Source organism: Heterocephalus glaber, unplaced genomic scaffold, assembly GCF_053883595.1.
Source record: "Heterocephalus glaber isolate CG9 unplaced genomic scaffold, H.glaber_assembly_v1.0 deba00001104, whole genome shotgun sequence".
Taxonomy (NCBI): domain Eukaryota; kingdom Metazoa; phylum Chordata; class Mammalia; order Rodentia; family Bathyergidae; genus Heterocephalus; species Heterocephalus glaber.
This window is the reverse complement of record NW_028258193.1, coordinates 1,800,595-1,825,949: the sequence shown is the minus strand read 5'-3', so window position 1 is coordinate 1,825,949 and position 25,355 is coordinate 1,800,595. Positions and strand designations below refer to the sequence as shown.

The window sequence follows — 25,355 nt, the reverse complement described above, 5'->3', positions numbered from 1 at the left end:
GGCAGAGCTGAGAGCTGTCCCTTGGAGACTTCTGGTCTCCTGCTGTGGCTGACCTCAGAGGGGCCCTGCCCTGAGGCCTGCAAGAATGCACTGCTTCAGGGCCCACCTGCTGAGCCCGCAGCGCTTGGATTCCTGTGCTGCTGGCTTGCTCAGTCCCGGAAGAGTGGGCCCGGCTCCCCCTGAGCTAGTCCATCCCTGCCTGCCCTGAGGTCCGCCCACCAGCCTCCTTCACAGAAGGGCTCAGGTCCTTCCCATCCAGCTGCCAGGCCAGTGTGCCGGGGACTGTGGGCTCCAGGGAGAGCGGCAGGCACCTCGACCTCACCGCACCACTGAGGGCTCTTACTGCCTGAACCCCCAAGATGCAGAACTGAAGTTTAAATTAGGGGGCCCCAAGCCTTTGCTGATCAGAGTCGTCATGAAAGAGCAAGCCTTTCCTTCACTGTTTGAATAGATATATTATATACATATTATTCATCATGTTTATTTGCACATTTTAGGTAGATATTATGATCACGTTCACCATAGGGAATTTATACCTGGACATGATGGATCTTGGTTCTTATTTTTTTCCCCTTCCCCACCCTCCCTTCCACCCATCCACCCCTCCCTATTTACAAAAGCTTTGTTTCCCTTTTTTTCACTTTTTCTTTCCCTTCCCCCTCCTCTTTCAACATTTTCTTCCTGTTTCACAATCTATTATACATTCTGGTCCTTCTTCACATTTTCAGTTTCTCACACCAGAGAAGCTATTCGGTACTTACACATGCGTGTCCTATTTATCTCACTTAAGAGGATGGCCTCAAGGTGCATCCATTCAGCTATAAATGTCTCTAGTTTATCTTTGTTTATGGCTGCATAGTACTCCATTTTATTTTAAAAAACAAAACACATCTTTACCCAATCACCAGTTGATGAGCATTTGGGCTATATTTACATTTTAAAAACGAAAATACATCTACTGCAGAAACCTATGATCAGAAAAAATCATTTTTGCATATTAAATTTGATATACACACATAGATATGAGAAGCGCCATTGGAATTTTCTTAAATACACGGAGCATTGCCTGAATTCTGGAACGTGCGTCCTTGTCCTTCCCTAGCTGCTAATTTAAGAGTTCTCAGAATGAGACCTTGGCCAATCCGAGAGCGAAGAGGCCAGGCTGGAGCTCAGCGCGTCTCGCCTGCAGGTGGCGCCTGGACTGGCCTCGGACAGGACCGCACAGGCGTCCATCGGCAGAGCCCTCCGGGCCGAGCCCGCTGCAGCTGCTGCTCTCTGGAGCCGCCGTTCGTCCCCACGTCAGGTTTTCCAGGTCGGCTCGCGTCCACCGGCCCAGAGGCCGGGTTCCAGCGTCGAGCACCCACCCTGACCAGGGACTGCTGCGGCTGTGCAGAGGGCGGCTCCGGGCTCTGTTCACGCAGACCGCACGGAGCAGTGCCCACCTCCGCCCCACGTCGCATGCGCATGTGCTGGCCGTTCCTCGGAGACCCCTGGCCTGCTCCTGGTGGACAGACAGCCTTGTCCCTCCCCACAGCATGAGCCCTGCGGACTGCTCTTGGCCGCTGGGTGTCGCTGGGCTTCGTCCAGCAGAGCAGGTGGACAGCGCTGCCTGGGAGACTGCACGCGGAGCATCGTACTGCGCGGACCCCGCCGCAAGGAGAGCTGAGAGGCCCAGCGCTGTGCTGTAAAGTTGCAGCCGAAACACAAGTGCGGAGCGGAGCGAGACCCTTCCCTGTCCCTGCAGAGGAGGCGGGCGACTCGGGGTCCTCCGTCCTAGGGAGGAGCAGGGTGTGCAGAGCCTGAGCAGGGGGTGCTGCTGTGTGCACCGGGCTCCCCTGCCGAGCGCCCCTCCTGTACAGTCTTCTGACAGCTCCAGGGAGGGAGCCCTCCGGATTGTGAGTGTGAGTACGTCTCAGTGGGAGGGGAAAAGCAAACCTAATGGATTCCTTTTTGAAAACTTAGGAGCAAAAATAGCATGGAAATCAGGCTTTCTCCTTGATGCTCGACAGAGGTCATTTTAGTGGCCAGCAGGCTCTGCCTTCCAGTGAGCCCACCTTCTGCGAATTTTGGCTGTCCCCTTGCTGTGAAAAAAGGTTGGTTTTCTACCAAAGGAAACTCTGGGTCTGAGGTCCCATTATCCAGAAGCTGAGAAGCTCAAATTTCGCTCCATTAGTTCTTTGCAAGTGAGTAAACCTGATGAGGGGACAGTCTTAAAATAGCTTCACCGCTTCACCAGGAAGTCTGCAGGGAGGCAGATGCAGGAGGCAGGGCACCCCCAGCCAGTGGAGATGCAGCCGGTGCTCATTGTTGTTTAACGCAATTCTGCCAAGCGCTGAAGTTTCAAAACACCCCCAGTTACTTAAATGTCTACACATGGATCACTAAATATCACAGCTCAAGGTGAAGTTCACAGTGTTTGGGAAAAGGCTTAAAGAAAAGTTCACAGCAAATTGTACAAATCTGGGTCCCGGCTGCATTCACTGGCATTTGGTGCAGACCCACACATCACTGCCTGTGTGGTCCACGGGCCGAGATGCTTAGCGAGTCCAGAACACTGCGATGTGGGCTTTCTCGAGGACAGGGTGCGCTCTGGAGCTGCACTCCCGCACCCCGTCTAGGGGCCTAACCTGACTGTTTAGCACAGGGCCCATTGGGTTCACTTCGTGGAAGGAAGGCCTCAGAATGTGCACGAAGCCTGTCCTTGCTGGAATTCTCCTGAGGGCTCACACACTTCGGTCCTGGAGTGTCATGTCCATGTCACTGCCCATCTGGCAGGGACTGCTTCATCCCTCCTGGGGCTGGAGGCTCCCAGCCAGCATGTGCAGAGCCCGCGTGGACCCTGGGTCACCCCTGGCCAGGACCTGGTTCATCCGCCTCTTGCCACTCACTCTAACCACACCAGGACTGGGACCGACTGCCCTGGCTGGCAAGGCACAGCACTGACTCACTCGGCGCGGGAATGCATCCTGTGACTAGCACTGCGGGACTTCCGCTTTTCCGGGCTGCTGCACAGCGCGCTTCCCATGGTCAGCCGGCCTTGGGGACTCGGTGGCCATCCTCCCAGAGATTGTGGGTTACTGTGTCTGAAGTGTCTGCAGATGTGAAGCACAGACATGTATGTGAGCCCCAGTACTTCTAACGTGGCAGCCACTCACTCACCTTCCTAATGGACTGATTCGGTGGGTGACGGGATGCTGTTCACTGCCATGTGGGGGCACCAGGCACCCCTTGGGACTCAGTCATCCTACCCACAACCACAGGTGGGGCGGTTCCTGTATAAACCGCACGAGTCCTCAGGGCTCCCTGTGCCCTTTACAGTCAGCATTTGGAGGGGCTCATGATCCCCACAAATTAATCACAAACCCACCGTGACCTGTGCTGTCTGAAGTCCCACATGTTAATACTGCAGTACTCCGTCTCAGCGGACAGACGTGGCAGACAGCTCAGGGTCCGGGTTGCTGACGGGCCCCTGGGTGCCCAGCAGTGCTGTCCCTCTTAGGGTTGGTGCCATACGGAAAGGTGGACAGGTCGCCTCCTTGTCTGATAGGCATATTTACAAACTGTATTTTTTAAATTAGGGAACTACTGGTGAGAATGCAAAGAGGGCAGAGGGTAGTCCCAGGGATGTAGGGTGTTCTGGAATCCATTCTTAGGGTTTCAGTTTTGATCTCAAGGACACAGGAGGAAAATTACCCTTTTGAGATGATCAGTTGCTGCAGTCCTAGCAGACCTCCTTGCTCCTTGTTGGTAACGAATATTAACACTCCAGGCTTTTTGATATTTCTAAAGCAATGTCCACGTGCTTTTCCCTCCAGTTGTCTCGTGCGGGAGCCTGTCCTTCCCCCCAAATGGTAACAAGATCGGGACGCTGACGGTCTATGGGGCCACTGCCATCTTCACCTGCAACACGGGCTACACCCTGGTGGGCTCGCACGTCCGCGAGTGCCTGGCCAACGGTCTCTGGAGCGGCTCGGAGACGCGCTGCCTGGGTGAGTCAGTCACTGCTCTCTACTTCCTGCCTGAAGCTCGGGCAGCGCCTCTGAATCCTGTGGCGTTCCACGACTTCCTGGTGTATCTAAAGGGACGCTGTTTGGTCCGAGCAATAGAGGATGGCCGTACATTGCCCTGTGTGACATAAAGACCGTTCTAAGAGGGCTGAGCGTGTAATTATGGTCAAAGCCATCCTGAGGTCGCCATACATAAATGTGAACTTCCAATGAGTTGCAGAAGGTAGATCTTTTGCAAATGGAAAGGAGACCAGGACAGACAGGGAAGGGCAAGGGGGGAGGGAAAGGGTTAGGATGTGTCCTGTTCAAGGACCGATACCCTTGATGCAAGCGGTGGTCATGAATCACAGACATGTACTAGTGCATTTATAAAGATGAACAAATACGTCAAGAAGCCGAGTGACGCTACTTGAACTCAAAGTAAGCACAGGGAATTATTCGAAGCCCAGCTCATCTGCAGTAATCTGCAGTAGTCTGCAGTAATCTGCCTTTCCCCCATGTTAAATGCAGCCTGGTGATTTTGTGTGGAAGCCGCAGAGCGCCCTGAAAGGCTGGGAGGAGTGGAGCGGCCTGCGGCGGCGCGAGGTCGCCAGGAGGTGCTGGGCCGCCTGGGCCTCTCCGGCCGGCCTTCTCCTCCATCTTCGCAGTTCATCTCCCAAAGCCTGGCACTGGCAGGACCGAGCTTCTGCGTCCTGTCAGGCGAGGATCACTTGGGGACAGGAAGCCCAGATGGCCAATGTGTTCTCCTCTGAGCAGGCGAGATTTGAAGCGAGGGCACGGGGGCAGCACTGCCCCGCGGAGCAGCCAGCACCAGAAAAGCCCCGTGCTCAGCCGTGCGTGGCCCACTGAGTTCCCGGGTCGCCTCTGTGTCTATTTCCTCTTCTGTTGTGCAACGTGTTTAACCCATTACGCATTATTAAACACGCTATTTACACAGTGCGCAGCTGAAACGTATCTCGGGACTGGACGCAGTCATTTCGGCTTCCAGTGGGCTGTGAGGCTCGGCTGGAAGGTCACCTCGCTCAGTGTCGCTGCTCTTTCCTGGTGGTTCCTGTGGAGCTGGTGGCCGTGGAGTAGCTCCTCCCGCAGGCTGCTGTGGTGGGCTAGGTCCTCTCTGTCACCTGGGCAGAACGCAGCACTGATAAAATAAGGGATCTGAAACACTGGCATCTCTGATAGGAACCCTAAGGCTAGAATCAACCACGAGAGGCACTGATTGGCATGTGATTGCCGCTCAGGGCAGCTGCGACCCTGCTGTCCCAGTGAGGCAGGCAGATGAGGCTGGGCGCAGCCTGGCAGCTGACAGGCACAGTCAGGGTCGGCCTGAGTCTTCTGGGCCCGGGAAGCGCACGTGCTTTGCGTGGTTCTGCAGGTGGAAAGGGTGAGGTGGGTGAAGGCCGCCTCCTGCAGAGCCCAAGCCTGCCCTCCGTGGGCTGCAAAACATCTGGAAGCTTTGGGAAGGTGATGGCTCAGAAACCAAACTATGTCCTCCGAGGAAACTTAACCTGAAAAGAAGAAGGGAGGGAAGATCCAGATTGTGATGTAGAAAACTGTGTTGTGGAAATTAGATGCAGCTTATAGCAAAGAATAAAACTGGAGGAGGCACAAAGTATCCACAAGGAAGAAAGAATCGGGAGAGGTCTGGGACTGGCACATTTCTACGCGTGTGCGTACATCAGCGGTAAACAATGGTGATGAACCCAGATTTTGAAAGTGGGTCAGTGGAGTTTCACGACTGCCACTGAGACCAGCAGTGCTGAGATTCACAGTACGCGCGTCTCCTACCAGCAGGACAGCTGCTGGAGGGCAGACAATGAGATGCTCCCCAGGGGAAGCCGCCCCCTCATGTGTGACCCAGGAGAATGTGGGTCACAGGTGGGCAGGTAGGGAACAGAGGCGATGCCACAGCTGGAGGGGATCTGAGGGGCTCAGACAGTGAGCGCACAGCCCCCCGCCCCAGGGCGGGGACTGATGAGTCTGGGAGCATGGATCAGATCCTCTGAAAAGCAACCTAACCAGTTGCCTTACTGGGAGGTGACATGCACGAGTGATTCCTTTTACCGGTGCCGAAGATATTCAGAGCGGTTTTGAATTTTGTCTCATTGAGTCCTCATTAGGATATGTGGTAAATGCTTGTGACTCCTATTTACAGATGCAAGACAGCTTAGAGAAATGGTGGATTTGTATAACATTCAGAAGTTAAGGGACACCAGAAACAGCACTTAAACCCAGAGAGTGAGATCGCAGATGTCTCTGAATGTTCGGGCCGTGCCTGCAGCTCCCAAGTCCCTTCCTTTGGGGCTCCTTTGCCAATTCTATCATGCGGGGCGGGGGGGGGGGGGTGACACATGAGACACTCAAGCTAATTCCGACCAAGGAGGACTGATTTACTGCTTAACTGAAAGTGAACCAAGCTCCCTTATCAACATGACTTCATGTTCTGAGATTCAAGGAAAGTCAGACCACTTCTGCCTGATGCTGCCTGGCTAATTCCTGTCCTCGATGCTTCATATATTCTTGCTTATCAATCTTGCCATTATTTTTCTTCCATTTCATAACTTCTAAGTTGAATTAACCCTTTCCCATTTCCATTGTTACGATCTTGAAAAACCTCTCTGGTTTCTAGCAATGTAAGTGACCTTGGTTAAACTTCAGGTGATCTGGACATAATAGACGTAAACAGGATGGTCATGGTGGGAAATTACCTGTACGAACAATAGAGGCTCGTGGTGAAGACAGCAGCAGTGTAGACAGCCTCGGGCCCTGCACACGTGCTCCCAAGCATGGGCTCACCCTGCTGCATGTGGACGGGGTCTCCCAGGTCCTCCAAGTCACGAGGGACTCGTCCTGGTCCAGCACCTAGAGCACCGTGCCACAGAAAAACTCTGCAGGCTGGAGACGCTGCCCCTCCCCACTCCCCAGGGAAGCTCCGTGGCCCTGAGCTCTTTTCATTGTCTTCTTGTGTTTATTTGTCCTGGGGTCATTTGCCTGCATCCCAGCTGGGAGCCCAAGAACTAGAGAGGTGGTGTGTTCTAATCCAGGTCCTGTCCTGTGTGGTGAAAGTCTGCCTGAATCTTCTGATAACATTTACATCACTTAGACTTTTTGACACATACGATCGGTCACAGCTCCCTCTGGGCTGCCTCTTTCATCTGTGATGTCCTGGATGCTCTGACAGAGATTATTTCCCACACAAGGGGCCCTGCCTTTTTGTGAGATTGCACTGTGATTTTCTGCAGTGTGCATTTGCTGCACTGTAATGACCTCAACAAGGAGAATTCTATTATAACTGCTAGTTCATGATGACATTCTTATGGCTAAAATAGCTGAATGATATGGCTCAGAATGATATTTTGACCTTTTATGTACTTCTTGGAGAATAAAATTAGAATACGTTCTCCAAATGCATTGTATATATTTGAGAGACTCGTGTAAAAGCATTTAATAAATAACAGCTACAATATTTATATTACAGCAAAACAAATGAGAGAGATGGTATTAGAGCAGGAAGGCTTCTCTTCCTTTGTCTTTTTTTTTTTCTTCCTTTGTCTTTTGATACTTGCTGTAACAATCATAAGGCTAACATATGTGCTGTGTTAGTCAGGGAAGATAAAATACTTACGAACATGCAACGCAAACCTTTGTCCTTTGCATACACAATACTCCTTTGTAGGAAGGAAGAGTAGCAAACTCCTCAGCTGACTGTTTCCGGATATTTTTGAAGATTATCCAATATCATTCTTTTAGTTTCTCAGGAACTACTGAGTAGCATGTAAGGTTTAATAAGATACTCAGGGTCCTCTGTGTGGAATCTGTAATTTAAGAGCTAAATCAGGTAAATACCAAGGACTTTGAATGAGAAGTTGGAAGTCGCTCTGCCCAGCAGGGCTCAGCTGCAGGGATGCAGGTCAGGTGGGAGGCGAGGCTGGGTGGAGGAGCGCTCACCTGGTACTAGGGATACCTGTGCCAGGGGAGGCGATGGCTCAGTCCTGTCTCTGTCAGAACACAAGGCTGCACTTAGAAACCATGCTGACAGCAATGCTGGACAGGGATGATAGAGTGCAGCACTGTCTGCTGAGTTTGAAGCAAAACAGAACAGCAAAACATCGACAAAGATGGGTATTTTGAATAGGTGTTTCTTAAGACAGGTTCACCTGTTGTAGGGAAACCTAATGAAGTATATATTTGTGTCAGGTAAGAATGGGTAGTGCTCCCTTTAAGATTTTCGGAGGGCTGTGTGCACAGGGTAGATTTGGAGAGAGTTTGTGGCAGAGAACTTGGGTCCTTGTTAGGGCACTGCATTCTCCCTATGTTCCTCCCCTGCACCCCACAGCCAGGCTGATTCTGCAGAGCCACCTCTGCCAGACAGGGCAACCTCACAGTGCCTCCCCTACAGGCTGCACTTGGAGGGAAAAAGAAGTCTTGGCCATCTATATGCTGTGGTGGTCACTTAATACTCACAGGTCCAGAGAGTCAATACATCCATGAATGTCTAATGCCCGGCATAGTTTTCCTGCAAGCACATGTGTGTGGACCTGATCCACCTGACATTTTAGGACTGTTTATTAATACTCAGTAAAAGTCTGTAAATTGGCTTTGGTATTCCCTGTCCGAATAAGCCTGATTTCGCCCAAAGACAGTGACTGGATGGGGTGGATGGCAGGCTGCCACTGTGCTAATTCTCCTAAGGTGCAGGATATTTGTGATGCTTCGGATTTTATTGTCAGCAAAAAGCACCAATAGTCACAAGGCAAATAGTTTGGCTGAATATTTGGTTTATAGATTTTCTAGAAATGGATTCACTTCTAATCTTCATGTCAGTATTTAACATTTGTACTGGTAAAAACAGGCAGGTTGGGAAGGCGACCCTGGAACAGGCCAGGGAGGATTACTAGTGTGGACAGCAAGGCCCTACGGAGGAGGGGGTGCTCACACACTCCTGGAAGGACGTTCACATCCCATCAAAGGCCTCAGACCCATCTTGCAGCACTGGGGGCTGCGTGCAACATTCACATCAGTTTGGCGAACCTCTCTGTGCAGTAAGTGGAGATTTATTAAGTTCCAAATCAGAAATCATTTTAAATTCCCACAGATCCATGGGCAGTTTCCCTGGATGTGGTGGTCTGGGGCCAGGACCTCTGTCGATGCCCAGAGCCTGCGTGACATGCACAGATTTGGCTTGTGCCCTCCACGTGTCCTGTGGGCCTTAGATCCCCAGCCTCGGTGCTGTGCGGTACCTCGCATGATGCAAATGCCGTGGAAATGGTGGCTGGTCACACTGCTGCTCAGGAAATGATGCCAAGGAAGGCATTCTACATGCATTCAGTACAGATGCGGCTCTGGGAGCATTTTCCAACCTTCCTGGGAACGCTGGATCTGCAGCTGCCGGACGTGTAAGCCACAGGCTGACTGCCCCGTCCCAAGCTCTAGCCTGCCTCACTTGCTTTTGAGGTGTTCCATGTCTGCATTTGCTGTGAGTCCAAGTAGATCTACTAAGCTGCCGTATAGACCAGTGGAGTTGTAACACTACATCCCACCAAGGTGGAGGGGCCTCGGGCTGCAGCATTTTTTGTACAAAGTCTGAAGTTGTAAAGATGAAAATGACTGCTTGCCTAGTGCACACACCAGTGGTCTCATCTTTCAGTGAAGACTTTTAAGGAGCAGCTGAGGTTAATCCCAGCCTCAAGGGCGCTGCTGGCCCCTGAAGGTCATCCTCAGCTCAGTGTGCTGCATCTGGGGAAGTGCAGAGGACCTCCTGTCACATGCAGTCATTTCAACAGTTGTTTAAGGAGGGTCCAGTCATTCTCGGCAGGGGGCAAAGCATGAACACAGGCAGGCACGGGGTCCCTGTCCCTGGTGGAGGAGACAGAGGATGCTTTCTTGTGGCACCCTCTTGGCCAAAGCCAGGGGTGCTGAGCCCTGCCAGCCAAGGACGGAGCAACACAGCACACAGTGACTCGGCCCCGCTGGGCTGGAGCTCGGGGACAGCCAGTCCCCAGCACCCACACATTGTCAGTGGGGTTTGGGTTACATACGATGGGTGAACAGTGGGTCACTGCCTCTGTCAATAGCCACTGCGAAACTGGTGGAAAATTTTGAATGTGTACAAAAAAGAACTCACCGAGGGCCGGCCGGAAACACACGCCAGTAAGAAGCAAAGTCGGAACTGTGTTCTGCTTGTCTCAAATGAGGAGTCCCTGGTGCACGTCTCCTCCCATTAGGAAGCGAGCAAGCGGATGGCCTGGCCGTGTTGCCTCCCCTTCGGGCATGGTGGGAGCGTGTCCTCTGCGTCTTTGCACAGCCAGTGCCGATTCCTCGGGAAGTGCAGCTCTGGGACACTCTCCCAGCACCGCTCAGCGTCCACCTGGCTCCTGGCTCAGTTACCCCGGCCAGCCAGCTGCAGAGCTCTTGTCCTGGTGCCCTGAGGAACACACTGAAGTCTGCTCTTTCCCAAAGCCTGGTGCAGGAGGCTGGGAGCCAGAGCTGCACCCTCTGCATCCTGGGCGACTCGTGTCCCAGAGCTGGGCTCCTCAGTCCAACCCACAGGCCACGCAGCCATCTAGCGTCATCTCCCTTTGATCTTCCTGACTTTATCGATGTGAAAGATGCCATTCCATGTATTGAGAAGGAAAAGAGAGCCAAAGAGCAACTGGAGGGAGGGAGAAGGAGAGAAGGGGAGAGGAGTGGGGAGCAGAGGAAGGGAGTGGAAGGGCCTCAGACCTGCTCGGCTCCCTGAAGGGCTCCGCCCACAGCCAGTCCCTCCCTCCTTGGGGCCTGGAGCGTTCTTCCCCTTCCGCTCCCTCTTCCCTCCTCCTGCCTTTTCCTCCTCATGCTCCACAGCTTTCCTGGGCACCTCAGCTGCGCTGTGGGTCACCTCCTGGCGGTGGCCTTGCTTCTCCCAGATCTACAGCAGCTTCGGGACTTCTCTGCCCTGAACTCCAGACTTCTGGTCTCCAGACTGCAGGCCATTCTCAGCTAAGCACCAGCACCCCAGAAGCTCTAGTCACGTGTTTGAGATCGGATTTTGGTCTCTTGTTTCTCCCTTTAGCATGTCACCAGCAGGGTGACAACCCTGTCTCAGGCTTCTGCAGACCCTGCTGGTCCTAATGACCTCGTTCCTCTTGACGCTCGTGTGGAAATAGAACAACACAAGCAGCACAGCACTAGTGAGAAAAATAAGTAAATGGTAAAAACATAATTGGGGAAACAGACAGCTCTATATGAGAGACAGTGTTCATTTTACCCACAATAGTTCCAAAAAAGAACAAGTTAGAAACGAGAGCTCCATACAGTCAAACTTTATATGGAAGTAGGTGAGGGCAATTCCAGTAAGCTATGTGGTTGCTACTGCTGCTGAGGGGGCTCCTTAGTACGTTTGGGGTCCTTGATAAATGGCGCGCTCTCTAGCATCTTTTCTCTTGCCTCTGCTCCTGCCCCTAGCTGGCCACTGCGGCTCCCCGGACCCCATCGTGAATGGCCACATCAGCGGGGACGGCTTCAGCTACCGGGACACAGTGGTCTATCAGTGCAACCCCGGCTTCCGGCTGGTGGGGACGTCCGTCAGGATCTGCCTGCAGGACCACAGGTGGTCTGGACAGACGCCCGTCTGTGTCCGTGAGTACCGTTTCGACCTGGCTGTCCTGCTTCCTGCACAGGTGCCCGGGGCTCTGCGCGGAAGAGTTGTGCTGCACTCCGCAGTCTCTGACAGAGCCGGGGCCCCGGGCTCGCCCATCCCCTGCCCCCCGCGTCTGCTCATCAGCCCACGCCGGCGGGTCTCAGGACGAGGTGTCGCGTGTTCACTCCCCCGTGGACAGGGAGGATCACAGGAGGTCACGCCGTGTCTGCAGGCCCGGCTGCAGTTCCCAGGGCAGCCAGTGTCCCTCTTCTGCTCCGGTCACTGTTTCCTCCGGGGGTGGAGAGTCCTCTGAGAGAGGTGAAAGCGGGAACAGTGACTCCTCTCAAAATCTGCCGCTCAAGTGTGAATGTGGGCCCTGGTTTTAGAACAAATGCACCCCACTCTTTATTGCAAAACTCCTTTCAGACCAGTTGTCCTTCGCGCATGTGTTTACTTTCCTGGGAATGAAACGAGAGTCAGGGTGACTGACGTGGCCGTCAGGGTGACAGGTACTGTCCGTCCCGGAGAGTGCACAGATACAGCTTGACTTAGGAGAAGAGGGAAGATGCTGACAAGACAAGTAAGGAGGAAAACACCAGTCTGTGGCCAAGGGCCAGCGACCGCGCCCGCTGCTGCATGGGCCCTCCTCCGGGCCAGGCATCCTGACTGCTCAGCACTGCAAAGACAACAGGGCCCCTGGGGCAGCAGCGCTCGGGGCAGCAGCATTGCTAATTGCATGAGGTCTCCATGGAGCCTGGAGTAACTTACACAGACAGTTCAGCTTCAAGCACATCCCATAATGTTTCAAAACAAAGGTTCACAAAATACGCTGGTGCAGGGCCAGGATGCAGCTCAGTGGCACCACGCCTACCCTGCAAGCACAAGGTCCCGAGTTCGATCCCTGGTACCAAAAAAAAAAAGCTGGTGTACACTAGAGGAAGTTTCCAAACCCAGGCTCACAGAAGGGCGGTGAGAGCTCTTGCTGCTCCGCTGCGCAGTAGCCAGGCGTGCTGTCCCGACCCAGTAGCGATGCCCTCCCGTGATGACGGCAGGGTCTGGCGGTGTTGCTCCTCTGGCACTCCTGAGGAGAGGTGGCCCAGGGTGCACTTTGTCCCCACCCCTTCAGCCTTCGCTGCCATCTGCGGAGTGTGCAGAGCGGACCCACGTGTCCCACACGCCCGTGAGCGCCCTCTGCGAGTCGGGAGGCAGCAATGACTGTCAACATGGCAGTGACCAGGGCCATCTTCTCCACAGCCATCACCTGTGGGCACCCCGGGAACCCCGCCCATGGGGTCACCAACGGCAGCGAGTTCAACCTGAACGACCTGGTGAACTTCACCTGCAGCACTGGCTACCTGCTGCAGGGGGCCACGCGCGCCCAGTGCCGGAGCAACGGGCAGTGGAGCAGCCCCCTGCCCGCCTGCCGAGGTAGGAGCCCCAGAAGGGAGGCCCCGCCCGGGTGGGGGCGGAGGGGCCACGGGTGCCTGTCTCTGAGAGAGAGGTTGTTGCTTCAGCCAGTGCCGGGTCCCGTGGGCGTCGAGCAGTGTGAGGCCTTCTGAGAACACGCAGGTCTCGGGGCCCTGCCTGGGGCTGGGACCCTGCCCAAGGATCTCAGATTCTGCCCTGCCCGTCATCCCTCTCTCGTCATTTGCCCGCACCGTGCAGAGTTAGCACTGTTTGCTCCTACACGTCTGGTGTTTTGTGAATGTATTTAGGAAGATACCGTTGCTTTTTCATCTCAGTTATTTCTTTTTGATTTATTTAAAATTGTCATGTTGATTTGGGCTTAAACTGGAGTTTCCAAGGAGATGCTTTTAGATTTGTATCTCTGGCTGTGTCCACTCATAATATTTAAGATTTGGACTCAATCGCTGTCTCTTACTAAGGTGTAGCACGGAGACAGGTCTTCTGTTCGGTGCCAGTGTGGTAGAAGATCCTTAGGGACTGTCTGCTCTAAGAGGTGCCTGTTACCTCCAGGGTTCCCAGGGGCTATCACCGAAGGGGACACAGAAGAGTGGAAATCCGTGCCCTTGAATGAGTGGTTAAGGTGAAACCTGGCCACCCAGCTGCAGAATCCTGCCCCAGTCTGGATGGGAGTGTTTGGCTTATGCTCAAAGACCCCAGGAGCCCTAACCCCACTCCCCACCAGGATAGCTAAGATGCTGATGTCAGGACCATACCCAGGTGTCAGTGGGGCTTCAAGGATGCCCTGGTTCCCCAACCCAACAAAGCCCGGGGCTGAAGGCCCTGAGCAAAGGCTGAGACCTGTCCTGCCTCCAGGTCCTGAGCAGCACACGACCCATATTGGATTCCCTCTCTCTCAGGAGCCCAATGGCTGTGGTCAGGCCAAGGGGCGTAGTGCTGGCGAAGAAGTTTGCATTGAATGGCAACTTCTGTTCTGGCCAAAAGTGACTCCCTTCAACAAAACAAAACAGAAAGTAAAAGGAAATGATAGGCTTCATTGTGCGAACCACCTCCTTCTTCCATTACCTTTTCATTTTGCTTTGTTTTACATTTGTTCTGATAGGGACCAGAAGGAAATGTCTGGTGTGCAGGCTGGGTCAAAATGGCCCCCGTGGGAGGTTGCGCACCTGGAGGTGGAAGGGAATCGCACGCAGCATTCCTCTCAGTCCACACAGTTCCGCGCCTGCAGCTGACTTCCCCGTGCAGCCCTCAGTGACACACGGGAGGCAGAGACCAGGACACCAGACAGGCTTTGACCTGTGCACACCCGCCCAGACCCAGGCTGTCCCGCCCAGGCCCGTCCCAGGGTCCTCTGACCCCTGGAACCTGCTTCTCCTTTCTAACTGGACACTCATGAGCGTAGCAGTACTCTCCGCTCTTCACTAAACACAGCATTTTCCTAGTAAAAACCCACCACTGGAGCACTGGTGGGGACTGGCTTAATTTGTGATCCCTTATTCTTATGTATTAAGTATGAACTAAAACATTTAAAAATTACATTTTAATGTGGTGAGTAGTTAAATTACCCGTCAGTGTGGAGGACTTAAAATATATCGTAGGTTAAAAATGTTATTATCAGGATAAAATGTCATCAATTCTTTTCCCATGAAGATCTTCCTGTTTGATAAATGAGTGAGTAACTTTGTCACAGAACTTTTTACCTTGAGATAATTGTAGACTTACATGCAGTTATGGTGAATAATACTGAGATGTGCCTCGTGTCCCTTTACCAGTGCTCCCCGATGGTGACATCTTACAGTACCAGGGCACACTAACAACCCCATGTTGGCACAGAGGGGTCCAAGTGCAGCCACAAGGATCCACAAGTCACCGCCCCAATGTCCCGGCCCCTCGCCCGCCCCAGTTCCTACACCCATGTGCTGGTCTCCATTCCATGACCTCCGTATGTGAGACTGCTACAAACCAAGTGGGGCTATTATTGTGCAGGCTTTGCGACTCGGCTTTGTCACTGTCCCAGCCCTCAAGAGAGCGGGCCGAGCGGTTGCTGTGTCAGTAGCTCTTGTTTGTGTCCCGCTGGGCAGCCTAATGGCAGGATGGCTGATTTACTGGCAACATCTCACTCCAGTTCTCTGCTGTCCAGGGTAATGTCTCAGGGGTTGTCACAGACAGGTTTCTAAGGGACCCTGGGTTTTCATTTTGTGGGAAAATTCCCCAAGAGTATAAACTATGGGTCATAGGGGATTTGTAAGTTTAGTTACACGGGAAATTGCCAGACTGGTTTTCAGAGCAGCTGTCTGACGTTCCTCGCGACCATACGTGGGTGGGCCAGTCTGCTCATCCTCCCAGCACTCAGCACGCTGTGCTGTCCTGGCCGCCTAACAGACATGGACTGATACTTCCTCAGCATTCGTTTGCAGTTTCCTGATGGCAAAGGATGCTCTGCTCTTTGTCCAGTGCCTCTCTGCCATCTGTGCACCTTCTCCAGTGCAGGGTCTCTTCACCTCCGCAGCCCACATTCTCACTAGATTGCTTGGACCTTCTGTTTTTTACGGTTCAGCTCTAAGAATTCTTTATATATCCTCTGTTCTCTTGATTTGCCAGGTATGTGATTGTTATGGTTTCGATCTCAAATGTCCCACAGAAGTCTTGTGTTGGGAGATGGGGCTTTTGAAGGGCGACAGATCATGGGGGCCGAATGTGCTGTTAGGAGGTGTGGCCTGCTCACAAGAGGTAGGTCGCAGGGTGTGACCTGGAAGGGTGTCTTCTTGTGCCCAGTTCCTCATCCTTCTCCTCCTCCTTTTTCTTCTTATTCTCCCCTGCCCTTGATTTAGAGCTGTCCTCTACCATGTCCTTCTACCATGCTCTTTCTGCTTTGGAGCAGCCAGCCATAGACTGAACCCACTGAAACTATGAGCCAAGACAAACCACTCGTCCTTTAAGTCTCAGGGATTGGGACTTTTGTCCCACCAAGGGAAACCTGGCTAACACAAGGATTGAGGGTTCCTGCTGGTCTGCAGCTTATTGTTTCAGTCTGCCACAGTGTCTTTTCTGCCTCAGACATTTTAAATGCATCAACAGGGTTTCTTTAGGGAGCATTGTTTTGACATCAGGGCAAAGGGCTCTGCCCAGACCTAGATCTTGAAGATATATTCATATGTTTTGTGAAGTTTTGTAGTTTATGTGATTTAAAAAACATAATCTGCTTTGTGTTTATTTTTGTATAAGGTCTAAGACTTTGGTAGAAGTTCCTTTTTGGTAAAAGTGCGAGGGATATTGGTTTCAAGTAATTAAAATAAATTATTAGGACTTTGCTCCTATATTTCTAATTCATTAGAAAGTGGTGCAGTTAAAAAGTGAATCTTAAAGGAACCCACAGATAATTTTCTAAGTATGACATTTTTGTTCAGTGTACCCTAAGGAGCCTTGCTGTGTGGCAACTCCCACTTCCCATATAAACATGGACTGTTAATGGGTAAAATTTATACATCTTCCATATATGAATTAGATTTCATACTGCTATTTGCCAAAAAGCATATTTTTTACTGTAAAACGTCAGTGGTGTAAAGTGAGTGGGTGTGTGATGGAACATGGTTAATCACTGCTCCCTGGGATAATTTTCCTCCCTGCACACCTACACAGACTTTTCAGGGTGGAATCAGCACTCATGGCTTCACTCCCTAAAGTAAAGACTTCAGGAATAAATTATTTGTATGGGAAATAACTGAACTGTTGCAAGAAACTATTGCTCTGGAAACAATTCTTATCCATCATTCACTTTCGTAAATGTAATATTGATTTTGAAAGGGGTGGGATATCCCCTTAACCTTGCAATGATTTTATATCCAGCACAATGGTCCATGGTGACAACATCATCCACATCAGTTCATCCTTTGTGGAGTTTCTTATGTTTTGTGCTCATATTGTTTTCTTGCCTTAAAAACCACAGTTAGTAGTATCTGAGTAAGTTTCTCCGGCCTTATTACCACCTCGGAGCAGCTCTGGGCCGGCACGGGGCTTGCAGACAGTGACAGCCGAACTTTGCATCACCACGTTCAGGTCGCACCCTAAAGGGCCAAGCACAATTGCCTGCTAAGCATTAAAAGCACAAGCCAAGTCTTCCCTGTATATTTGAAATAGAGCATTAGCTCTCTAGTTCAGAGAGAAGGTTAAATGTTTCATTTGACTTAATGAAAATTCTGCGTCATACTTGCTTCTAGAGAAGAAAGATTAGCCTACTTTTCCAAAAACCGGAAGCAAATTTCCTGAAAATGCATATGCAGTGGGCACTGGGGGACCCTGAGAGGCAGGCTGATCACTGTCTCCCGCCCTGTCTTGTCTTATAGATAGAAATACATACCTGATGCTGTGTATCAGGAGGAATCACCCTCTGGCTGGTGGCAGTTACTTGTCATTTCTGATTGAAGGAGAGAAACACAACTTCACACTGCACAGGAAGGATGATTTTTAAAAAACAGAAAGACAGCACATTTGTTACTTCAAACTTTGAAAAGCTAAAACTGACTTACAAGAGGTCACTTCCTGGAGGTGGCCTCTCACGGGTGTTCTCAGAGTTAAAGTCATGTGAAACTCCACACATATGTCCGCTCGGGCAGCATGTTGGGCACTGGGGCCTTGCTCAAGGACAAGGGAGGGCTAGATGGCAGTCCCAAACAGTGATTTCCAACAAGCCTTTTTTTCCTGTGCTTATCTTTGTCTGAGACACTGTTCAGACAACATAAAGTGAAACACTGTCCACTTTGAAACATACCTCTCAAAGGCATTTAGTGCACAGCAGTGCCGTGAGATGCTACGTCTGTCTAGACCCAGCCACTTGGGTCACCTCCCAGGGAGACACCCAGGCCTCCAGGGCATCTGCCCCCTGCCCGCCTCTGCCCGGCATCTGCTTCCCTTTCTGTCTGCGGCTCACTCTGAGCATCTGGTGTCCATAGGTCACCCAGTGCACAGGATGGTGTCTACGGTCTCGCTCAGCACAGTGCCTCCGAGGGTCCTCCGTGCAGTTACAATCATCAGCACCTCCTTTACTTTTATAGCTTTAGTTGGATTCCAGCTGTCCTGTCTCCACGGTCATCAAGGACATGCTTGGACTAAATGTCCTGGACCCAGATTCATGCGTGGGTCTGCCTATGTGTGCACCTTCCACATACATGCTGTGCATACCTGTGTTTCTTTCAGTACCCAACTTAAAACCACGTGAAGCTAATTAAGAAAAATATTGAAAGAATGGCTACTCCATTAATTAGCTTTCCCATCCCCAGGACAAAATATCTGACACTGGAAACTTAAAGGAGAGGTTTACCTTGGCTCCTGATTTTCAGCGGATTCGGTCTACCGTCAGCGGCTCCCAGGCAGAAACTGCGTGGTGGAAGCGCCTGGCAGAGAAGAGCTGCTTATATCACAGGGCCAGGCAGCAGAGAGAAGGGAGGAACTGGGGACAAGAACACGGCCTTCCAGGTCACCCCCCAGGGACCACCTCCAATCCAGCCACCTCAGCCGCGCCGCTCCCCTGAACACGTGAGACTTCTGGAGGACGTTTGCGATCTGAACCCTAACAGTGACACACACCTAACCCTAAGTATGCCACAGCAGCGGGTCTTCTATCCGAAACCAACATTCGCTCTCTCCACCCAGGCGCATGGACTTACTGACGTGGGTTTATAAAGTAAACGGAGCTGTTGCTAAGATGTGTGTTTTACGAGCTCACTAAAACATGAAATGTAAAGACATCGTAGAGTTTTGATACCGACAGTAGTCTAGGAAATCACATCAGATTTGTGTCTATTTAAATGAAATTCCCTGTGGCATTTGTATTCACAGCTGCGTTTTAATAGGCAGGACTCAGTGGAAAGACAAAGCGCTTTTTTTCCTCTCATTTTAATGACAAAAGAAACTCCACAGGGAAATACTCCGGAGGCTCAGAGTTTATCTGAACACTGCTAATTTATACAGATCCATGATCACTCTTTATGTAAACGCCCTCCTCGTTCGCTGTATTTTACTACTTTAATATCTTTCTGTCATATGGGATTTCTAAGAGGCATACTTATTTATTAATTTATCGACAAGTTATACTTTCAAAGAACAGGCAGGCATAAGGAAGTGGCAGTTTTGAACCATGCCTGCTGTGAAATGCCTCACATTCTGTGAGACTGCGGAAGAGTTTGAGGGTAAAGCCATACCTGTGTTTTGGGAATCATTTCAGTGTCGTTCATTTGCTATAAACCTTTGTGCCTTTCATTATGTCCAGTTAACTCACTGATCACATTGCACAAAACATTCGCAGCCTATACAGTTCTGCCCCCAGGTACACACTGAGGGTGGTAGTTCTTGTCCTGGCTAAGCTGAGGCCTTGGGCAGATGAACCCACTGCCACTCGCATGTCCTCTCAGCAGCAGTCAGTGCACGCGGTCTCCCGGGAAGAGGGCTGCCGACCACTGGGACACCGTGCACACGGTCTCAGGAGAGCAGCTCAGTTCCACACGTGACCTCAGGACCGCCAGTCAGAGGAGAACAGTGAGTGAGCGTGCAGGAACGGGGATTATATTCCTTCTGCAGTCTTTCCCAGCGTGGCAAAGCCTGGTCCCCATCTTCCTGGGCGTGGCTTCTGACGGTGTCCTGTGTGGAGGGGTGAAGCCAGTCTCCCCACCCATCACCCCTGGGAGGAGCACGACTCGGCCTGGCATGAACCACTGGGCAGCTGGTGCTGTCTCTTGTCACATGGCTCAAGGTCTCAGGAGGGAGGAGCAGCCCGTCGCAGGGCACTGTCCACACAAGAGAGCCAAGCTCAGCTGGAGGCGTGACCGGAAGTGGTGGCCGTGGTGCTGGGCAGCCTCACCTGGGCAGCATCCTGTCCCTGGGTTTCTCCTGTGTCAGGAGGGCCTCCCTCCTCCGCCAGCCTGCTAGACAGCGAGCTCAGCGTCCACTCAGCCAGCATCGTGCTGGATGCATCCCCAGGGCCGGGAGAGAGTGCATCTAAGTGGATAACGACCCAGGGGCCGGGCAGGGAGAATGTCAGCACACTGCTGAGACATTTGTCTGTGTGACACATCATCTGTTCTTGCTGAACAGAAGATCAAGTGGACTCAAAACAGCCAGGTTTTCTCTTAAATCAACCGCTTCTGGGATATCCGTGTGCCGTTTTCTCTAATTTAACCCTGAGAAAGAAGAGAAGATGATAAACATGCATTTGTCAGCACCTTCAGTGTTCTGGTGCTGTGGGAGGACTTTAGGTGTCCACTGTGTGGCGTGGAAACCGTCACGTGTCGGGACCTCCTCAGAGTTAATCAGCTTTCCTGAGCATCCTCGGTTTCCCTAGAAAAATGCAAAGATCTTATGCTAAATTTGCTATTTCAGGACACGACTGCCCAGAGTCTTCAGGTCATCATGGATTAGGAGTCCCGGGTCGCCTCCTGGCCACCCATCAACCCAGCTTTCAGGAGACAATTTAGGGCACAGAAGCATAACCACTTTATAAAGGACAGGAAGAGCAAGATTAAAGGAGGACAGCTCAGAAAGGTAGTGAAGCTTTAGAGACAAATTAATATAAAACCCCAGAATGCAAACCTAAAAAAAAATAGCAGCTTTACCAAAGAAACCTGCCAGAATTTTAGTGTAGACAGTGGTGCGTCCTGACTCCTCATTTCCTTGCAGTTTTAGGACATCGCATGTCACACCCGTGTGCAGTTCTCAGCATGCTCTCCTCTCAAGCGCTTGCTCCTGCATTCAAATGTGTCATGAGTGTGAGATCCCGGGGGAGTCCTATGCACCCCATTAAGTAGAGAAACCCCACCAGAGTTTTGGACAGGACCCCAGAGTAAATGTGTGCCATGTGGGGCTGAAGTAGATGCGATTTCCCTGAAGGATTTCCATGACTTTCCCGAGGTTCTCTTCATTTTCAGATTCAGCCCCTAACACCAAATGTTCATGAGCCCTGCACTGGGGGTGTTATGTCAAAAAACTCAGATCCAGGGTACTGGGCAATATTTCTTTCCCCACCATGGTGATGCTATCTTTGCTAACAGCATTAGGGAAATAAAAGAAAGTACACTCTAATCAGCAGCAATACTGTTCTCCAGGAAATACTTTACAGTTTCAGCTTTCACAGGAAGGAATAAAAACCAGCGTCTTCACACCGACGAATCTGATTAGCGTGGGCACCTGGAGGAGCATGATTTTACACCAGAGCTTCTCTGGGGCTTTGTCTCTAAGTTCCAAAACAAATATCAATGTGTACAAATTCAGCCAGTTCAGCGAGTAGCAAGTGAGGCACACCATGCCTGGCCGCATTTTGTGATGAGGCACATAATTTTTTAATTTCTTCATTGCATAATCTTTGTATTGTATGCAAATGTTAGATATTTTTCTCCTCTCCTGTATGGTTCTGTAAGACTGGGTGTTCACATTCAGAGGTCGTAAACATGGGCTTCTGTGTGATTAGATACGAGGACCTGAAGACAATGTGGGGTATGGCTGGAGAGGAATTAGAAGGCAAGCAACATCAAACAACAGACTTCACTGCAGAACTATTTTGTAGATAATTGCAGTAAAGTGTCCATGTATTTTCAAAATGTTAAAATAATGAAATTTTGCAGTCGGTGGAATTATAAACTAGTGCAGGAAGCAGTCACCATTCTGTGGCTCTGTGGGGCGGGACCATGTTTTGGAAAGAGGCAAAGGACTAGGAGGAGCCAGCAGCAGCAGGAGGCTGGAGCTGGGTGCGGGGCTGTGGGCCCGGTCTCCTGCAGTTGGCCCTCCAGACCCCAGGGGGCGCAGCTCACCTCGCGGTGCACAGAGAAATGGTAAGCTCCAGTCCCATGGTAAAGTTTATTCTCTAATTTTGTTTCAATTAAAAAGCCACATTTGCATTTATCATAATGCACTGTGCTTTCACTATAGGCAAGTTTTCAGACTGTATCCAGAGAGATTTATCAATCTTCTTACAAAACAGTAGTGAATATGACTTTGGTTTTAAAGGCTGTTGTGTGGTATTCTTCTGTATATAGTCTCCCACAATTGTTACCTGCACTTATGTGTGATCCTGTGTACATTCCTTACGTGTACACTTACATATGCTCGGCCACTGCTACCCAGAGGTTGCATAGATTCAACAAACCGTGGCTCAATTTTTAAAAATTGCATTGTACCGCAACGTGGAGATGTCCTTCTCGTCACTCTTGCCTGATCACCACAGTGTGACAGCACGACATGGCATTTGCACTGTGTGGAGGTCGTAAGTGAGCAGACACCATGGGAGGTATACCAAGGCTGTGGTCCTTCGGGTCCTGGGCCCGACAGCAGCCCACACAAAGACCCAACCTGCACGGTCCCCTGCATCCTGGCCGGGAGCCGGGCCTTGCTCATCCTCTCGGGCCACGTCCATATCCTGGGCTGGAAGCACCTGTCGGAGCCTCTGCAGGGCCCATGGATCCTTCGGGTTGGTCAGCTGCTCTCCACTGGGCCATTGCTGCTGCTGCAGAGCTCTGTATGGCCCCGTTCAGCATGTACCACCGCGGGCTGTAACAGCCCTGTGCTCCACAGTGGGTTCTTCCTCTCTACCCCAAAGGAACGCATCCCCCCTCTGCAATGCAGGCTTGGGTAAGATTCGGGGAACACTGGTCCAGGGGTTCCAGGCCTCACCAAACCTCCCTGCCCTCCTCAAGGGGGCAGAGTCAGGGGCTCGAGTTCGCCTTCACTCTGGGCTCTGGGCCCACACCCTGCAGCAGCTGCCTGGGGAACTGTGCACGACTCCTTTCTGGGTGTGAGTGACTGCAGAGTGGGGCCTCGCTTCTGCTCCACCACCGGCCTGAGGCTGAGCACAGGTCACGGGTCCTGCTGCCCCCGCAGTGTAAGGGTATAGGGCGGGGTCCCAGGGGCAGCGCCCTGAGCCTCCACCCTCAGACTCAGAGTGCGTCCACCATACCGCGGCCACCGTCCTGCTCTGGGCTTTCTACAGGGACAGGGCCGCCTCCGAGCTGACTCTATGTCCACTTCCATCAAGAAGGGCTGTCACCTTTGGCTGCTCTCTGCACATGCAGAGAGCCGTTAGGAGGCACCGAGGCAGGTGACCCGGCGGGACAAACCTGCCACACTGTGGCATTGCCCTCCAGTAACAGCTGAACTAGAGGGACGCCAGCCAGTTCCACTCCACCACAGCTAGGACACAAGAGCTTAACCAGGAAACTCATGTGAGCACTCACTGAAACATCCAAGAAAACAGCCAAGGAAATTAGGCTTGTGCCCTTAGCATTGCTATCAGAACTGACTTAATGTTGACATTTTTGGAGGCACTGTGGGAGGAAGCGGAAGTAGAATTCATCCAGGGTGTGAGTTTCACAAGAGGCTCCTGTTTTGTAGGCCCTTATTTTGTGAACTTCCTATGATGAGGAGCGAGCCTTCTGTGACTCGTTTTTATGTTTGTTTGTTTGGTTGGTTGGTTGGTTTGGTTCTGTAGTTACAGCTGTCTCTGAGTGACATAGAAAACGTTTTGTGTTCCAGTGGTGAACTGTTCAGATCCAGGCTTCGTGGAAAACGCCATTCGACATGGGCAGCAGAGCTTCCCCGAGAGTTTCGAGTTTGGCACCAGCGTCCTGTATCACTGCAAGAAGGGCTTCTACCTTCTGGGCTCTTCGGCCTTGACCTGCACGGCGACTGGCTGGTGGGACCGCTCTCTGCCCAAGTGCCTGGGTGAGTGAGCAGCGGGTGCTCATGCCACTCGGCCGGAGCAGAACTGACGAGGCAAACTCTAACCCTCACGTCTGTGCTCTGCCCCGAGCCTCCACTTCTGTCAGTTCTCGCGAGAGCTGGGATAGATTGCCAAGACCCAGAAATCATACCTCAGAATTGCTCACGATGGAGGGAGGGGAGACGCTGGGCGTTCACACACCTGCGTGGTGAACACAGGCAGGGAGGCTCTGGCCCGCGTGCACTGGCTGTGCCTTGCCTCAGCCGCATCCTGAGACAGGCTGACTCCTCTCCCTTGCAGTACGGCCTCAGTGCCCTCGGCACCACCGTCCTGCCTCAGCCTCCGGGCTGTGCCATGGGGTCTAGAGGTGCCGAGTCAGCATCCGTGGCCACCGGTGGGGTCCTCAGAGGGCAGGACCAGCCCCCCATTCCGGTGGGAAGGCAGCACCGGCAGAAGCTTCCCCATAAACCAGGGAGGGGACTGCGCGTGCGAACCTCCTCCTTTCGGGGCAGCCTGGACCACAGTTCCCATGGCGTCCCCCAGTGCACTTTAGAAGACGTAGATGAACGAGTAGCCATTGTCTGATTTTCTTTCACTTGAAAAATCTGACTGCCCTTTCGCTCAAGCAGCACGATCTTTTAAAAGCCCAGCCTGGAAATTTAGGAAATAAATGGAATTTCCCTCTTTGGCCCTTTTAAGTTCAGACAGTGCCTTATAGTCTACAGAGAAATTGCCTCAAATGCAGACCTTATCATGTGATTAATTTCTGTGCAGAAAGTGAGTAACTTTCAAGAAGGAAACACCCGAGTGCATGTGAGAAGTGCGGGCCTCAGAGCGCCGCAGCCTGTGTGGACCCTGTCTGGACTCTGCTTCCCTGCCTCAGCCGTGGAGGCCTCTCGGGGAAACTGGCCTTCTTCTTCCTTCCGTTCCTGCTAAGGCTCCACAGCTCCTGCGAGACGTCCGTTAGGCCTCATGCTGAGCTTGGCGCTGAGGCTGCGGGAGCCTGCAGCCGGGCTTCCCTGACGCTGCGCACTGCCAGGTCCACGGCTGGTGCTGACCAGGGCCACGGGAGCCGCAGCCCGGACTGTCACTGCCACACAGGCTGGGAAGGCTCAGGGCACCTTCCCTGCCGCCCGGTGGTTTCACTGACTGTTTTCCTTTCCTTCTCTGTTTCTCCTAGAATTGGTCATTGCCACAGTTCCAGAGTTTCGGGTCTAATTGCCTTCCTTTTCAGAGTCTGTAGCTGAACCCATGTCCCAGTGAAGGCAAGACAGAGAGGGAGAGCTGGGGTCGCCGGGGCTGGGCGTGCTGAGCCCCGGTGACTTCACTTCCAGTGCCGCGCCCACCAAAGTCCCTCAGAGTGTTAAGCGATTCAGCGCAGTCCTGACTAGGGAGCTCACTGCTCGCAGCTCTGTCTGGTGATTTATGGGCTCTGTAGCTACCTCTTCACTCTCCCACACTAATCTGCATTCCAGAGTTTTCTTTTTCAGGGATATTTATGGGCCTCACTTGGAATAATTTAAGGAGAAAGAATGGAGACCCTGAGATTATTTAATAGAATAATTTGAAGAAAAGTTAATCTTACGGTTTTTTAACTTACACTTTTTAG

At 51.9% G+C, this 25,355-nt stretch overlaps 1 protein-coding gene across 5 annotated transcripts in view; it reads left to right on the top strand.

Moving 5' to 3' along the window:
* Positions 1 to 25,355, top strand: part of Csmd1 (CUB and Sushi multiple domains 1) — a 1,515,607-nt gene that overhangs the window by 1,451,467 nt on the left and 38,785 nt on the right. For all 5 annotated transcript variants that reach the window (XM_087210084.1, XM_021248185.2, XM_021248184.2 and 2 more), the window contains 4 exons: positions 3,816 to 3,989; positions 11,448 to 11,621; positions 12,877 to 13,050; positions 23,560 to 23,748. In XM_087210084.1, coding sequence (XP_087066210.1) covers positions 3,816 to 3,989; positions 11,448 to 11,621; positions 12,877 to 13,050; positions 23,560 to 23,748 — 711 coding nt within the window. The remainder of the gene's footprint in view (positions 1 to 3,815; positions 3,990 to 11,447; positions 11,622 to 12,876; positions 13,051 to 23,559; positions 23,749 to 25,355) is intronic.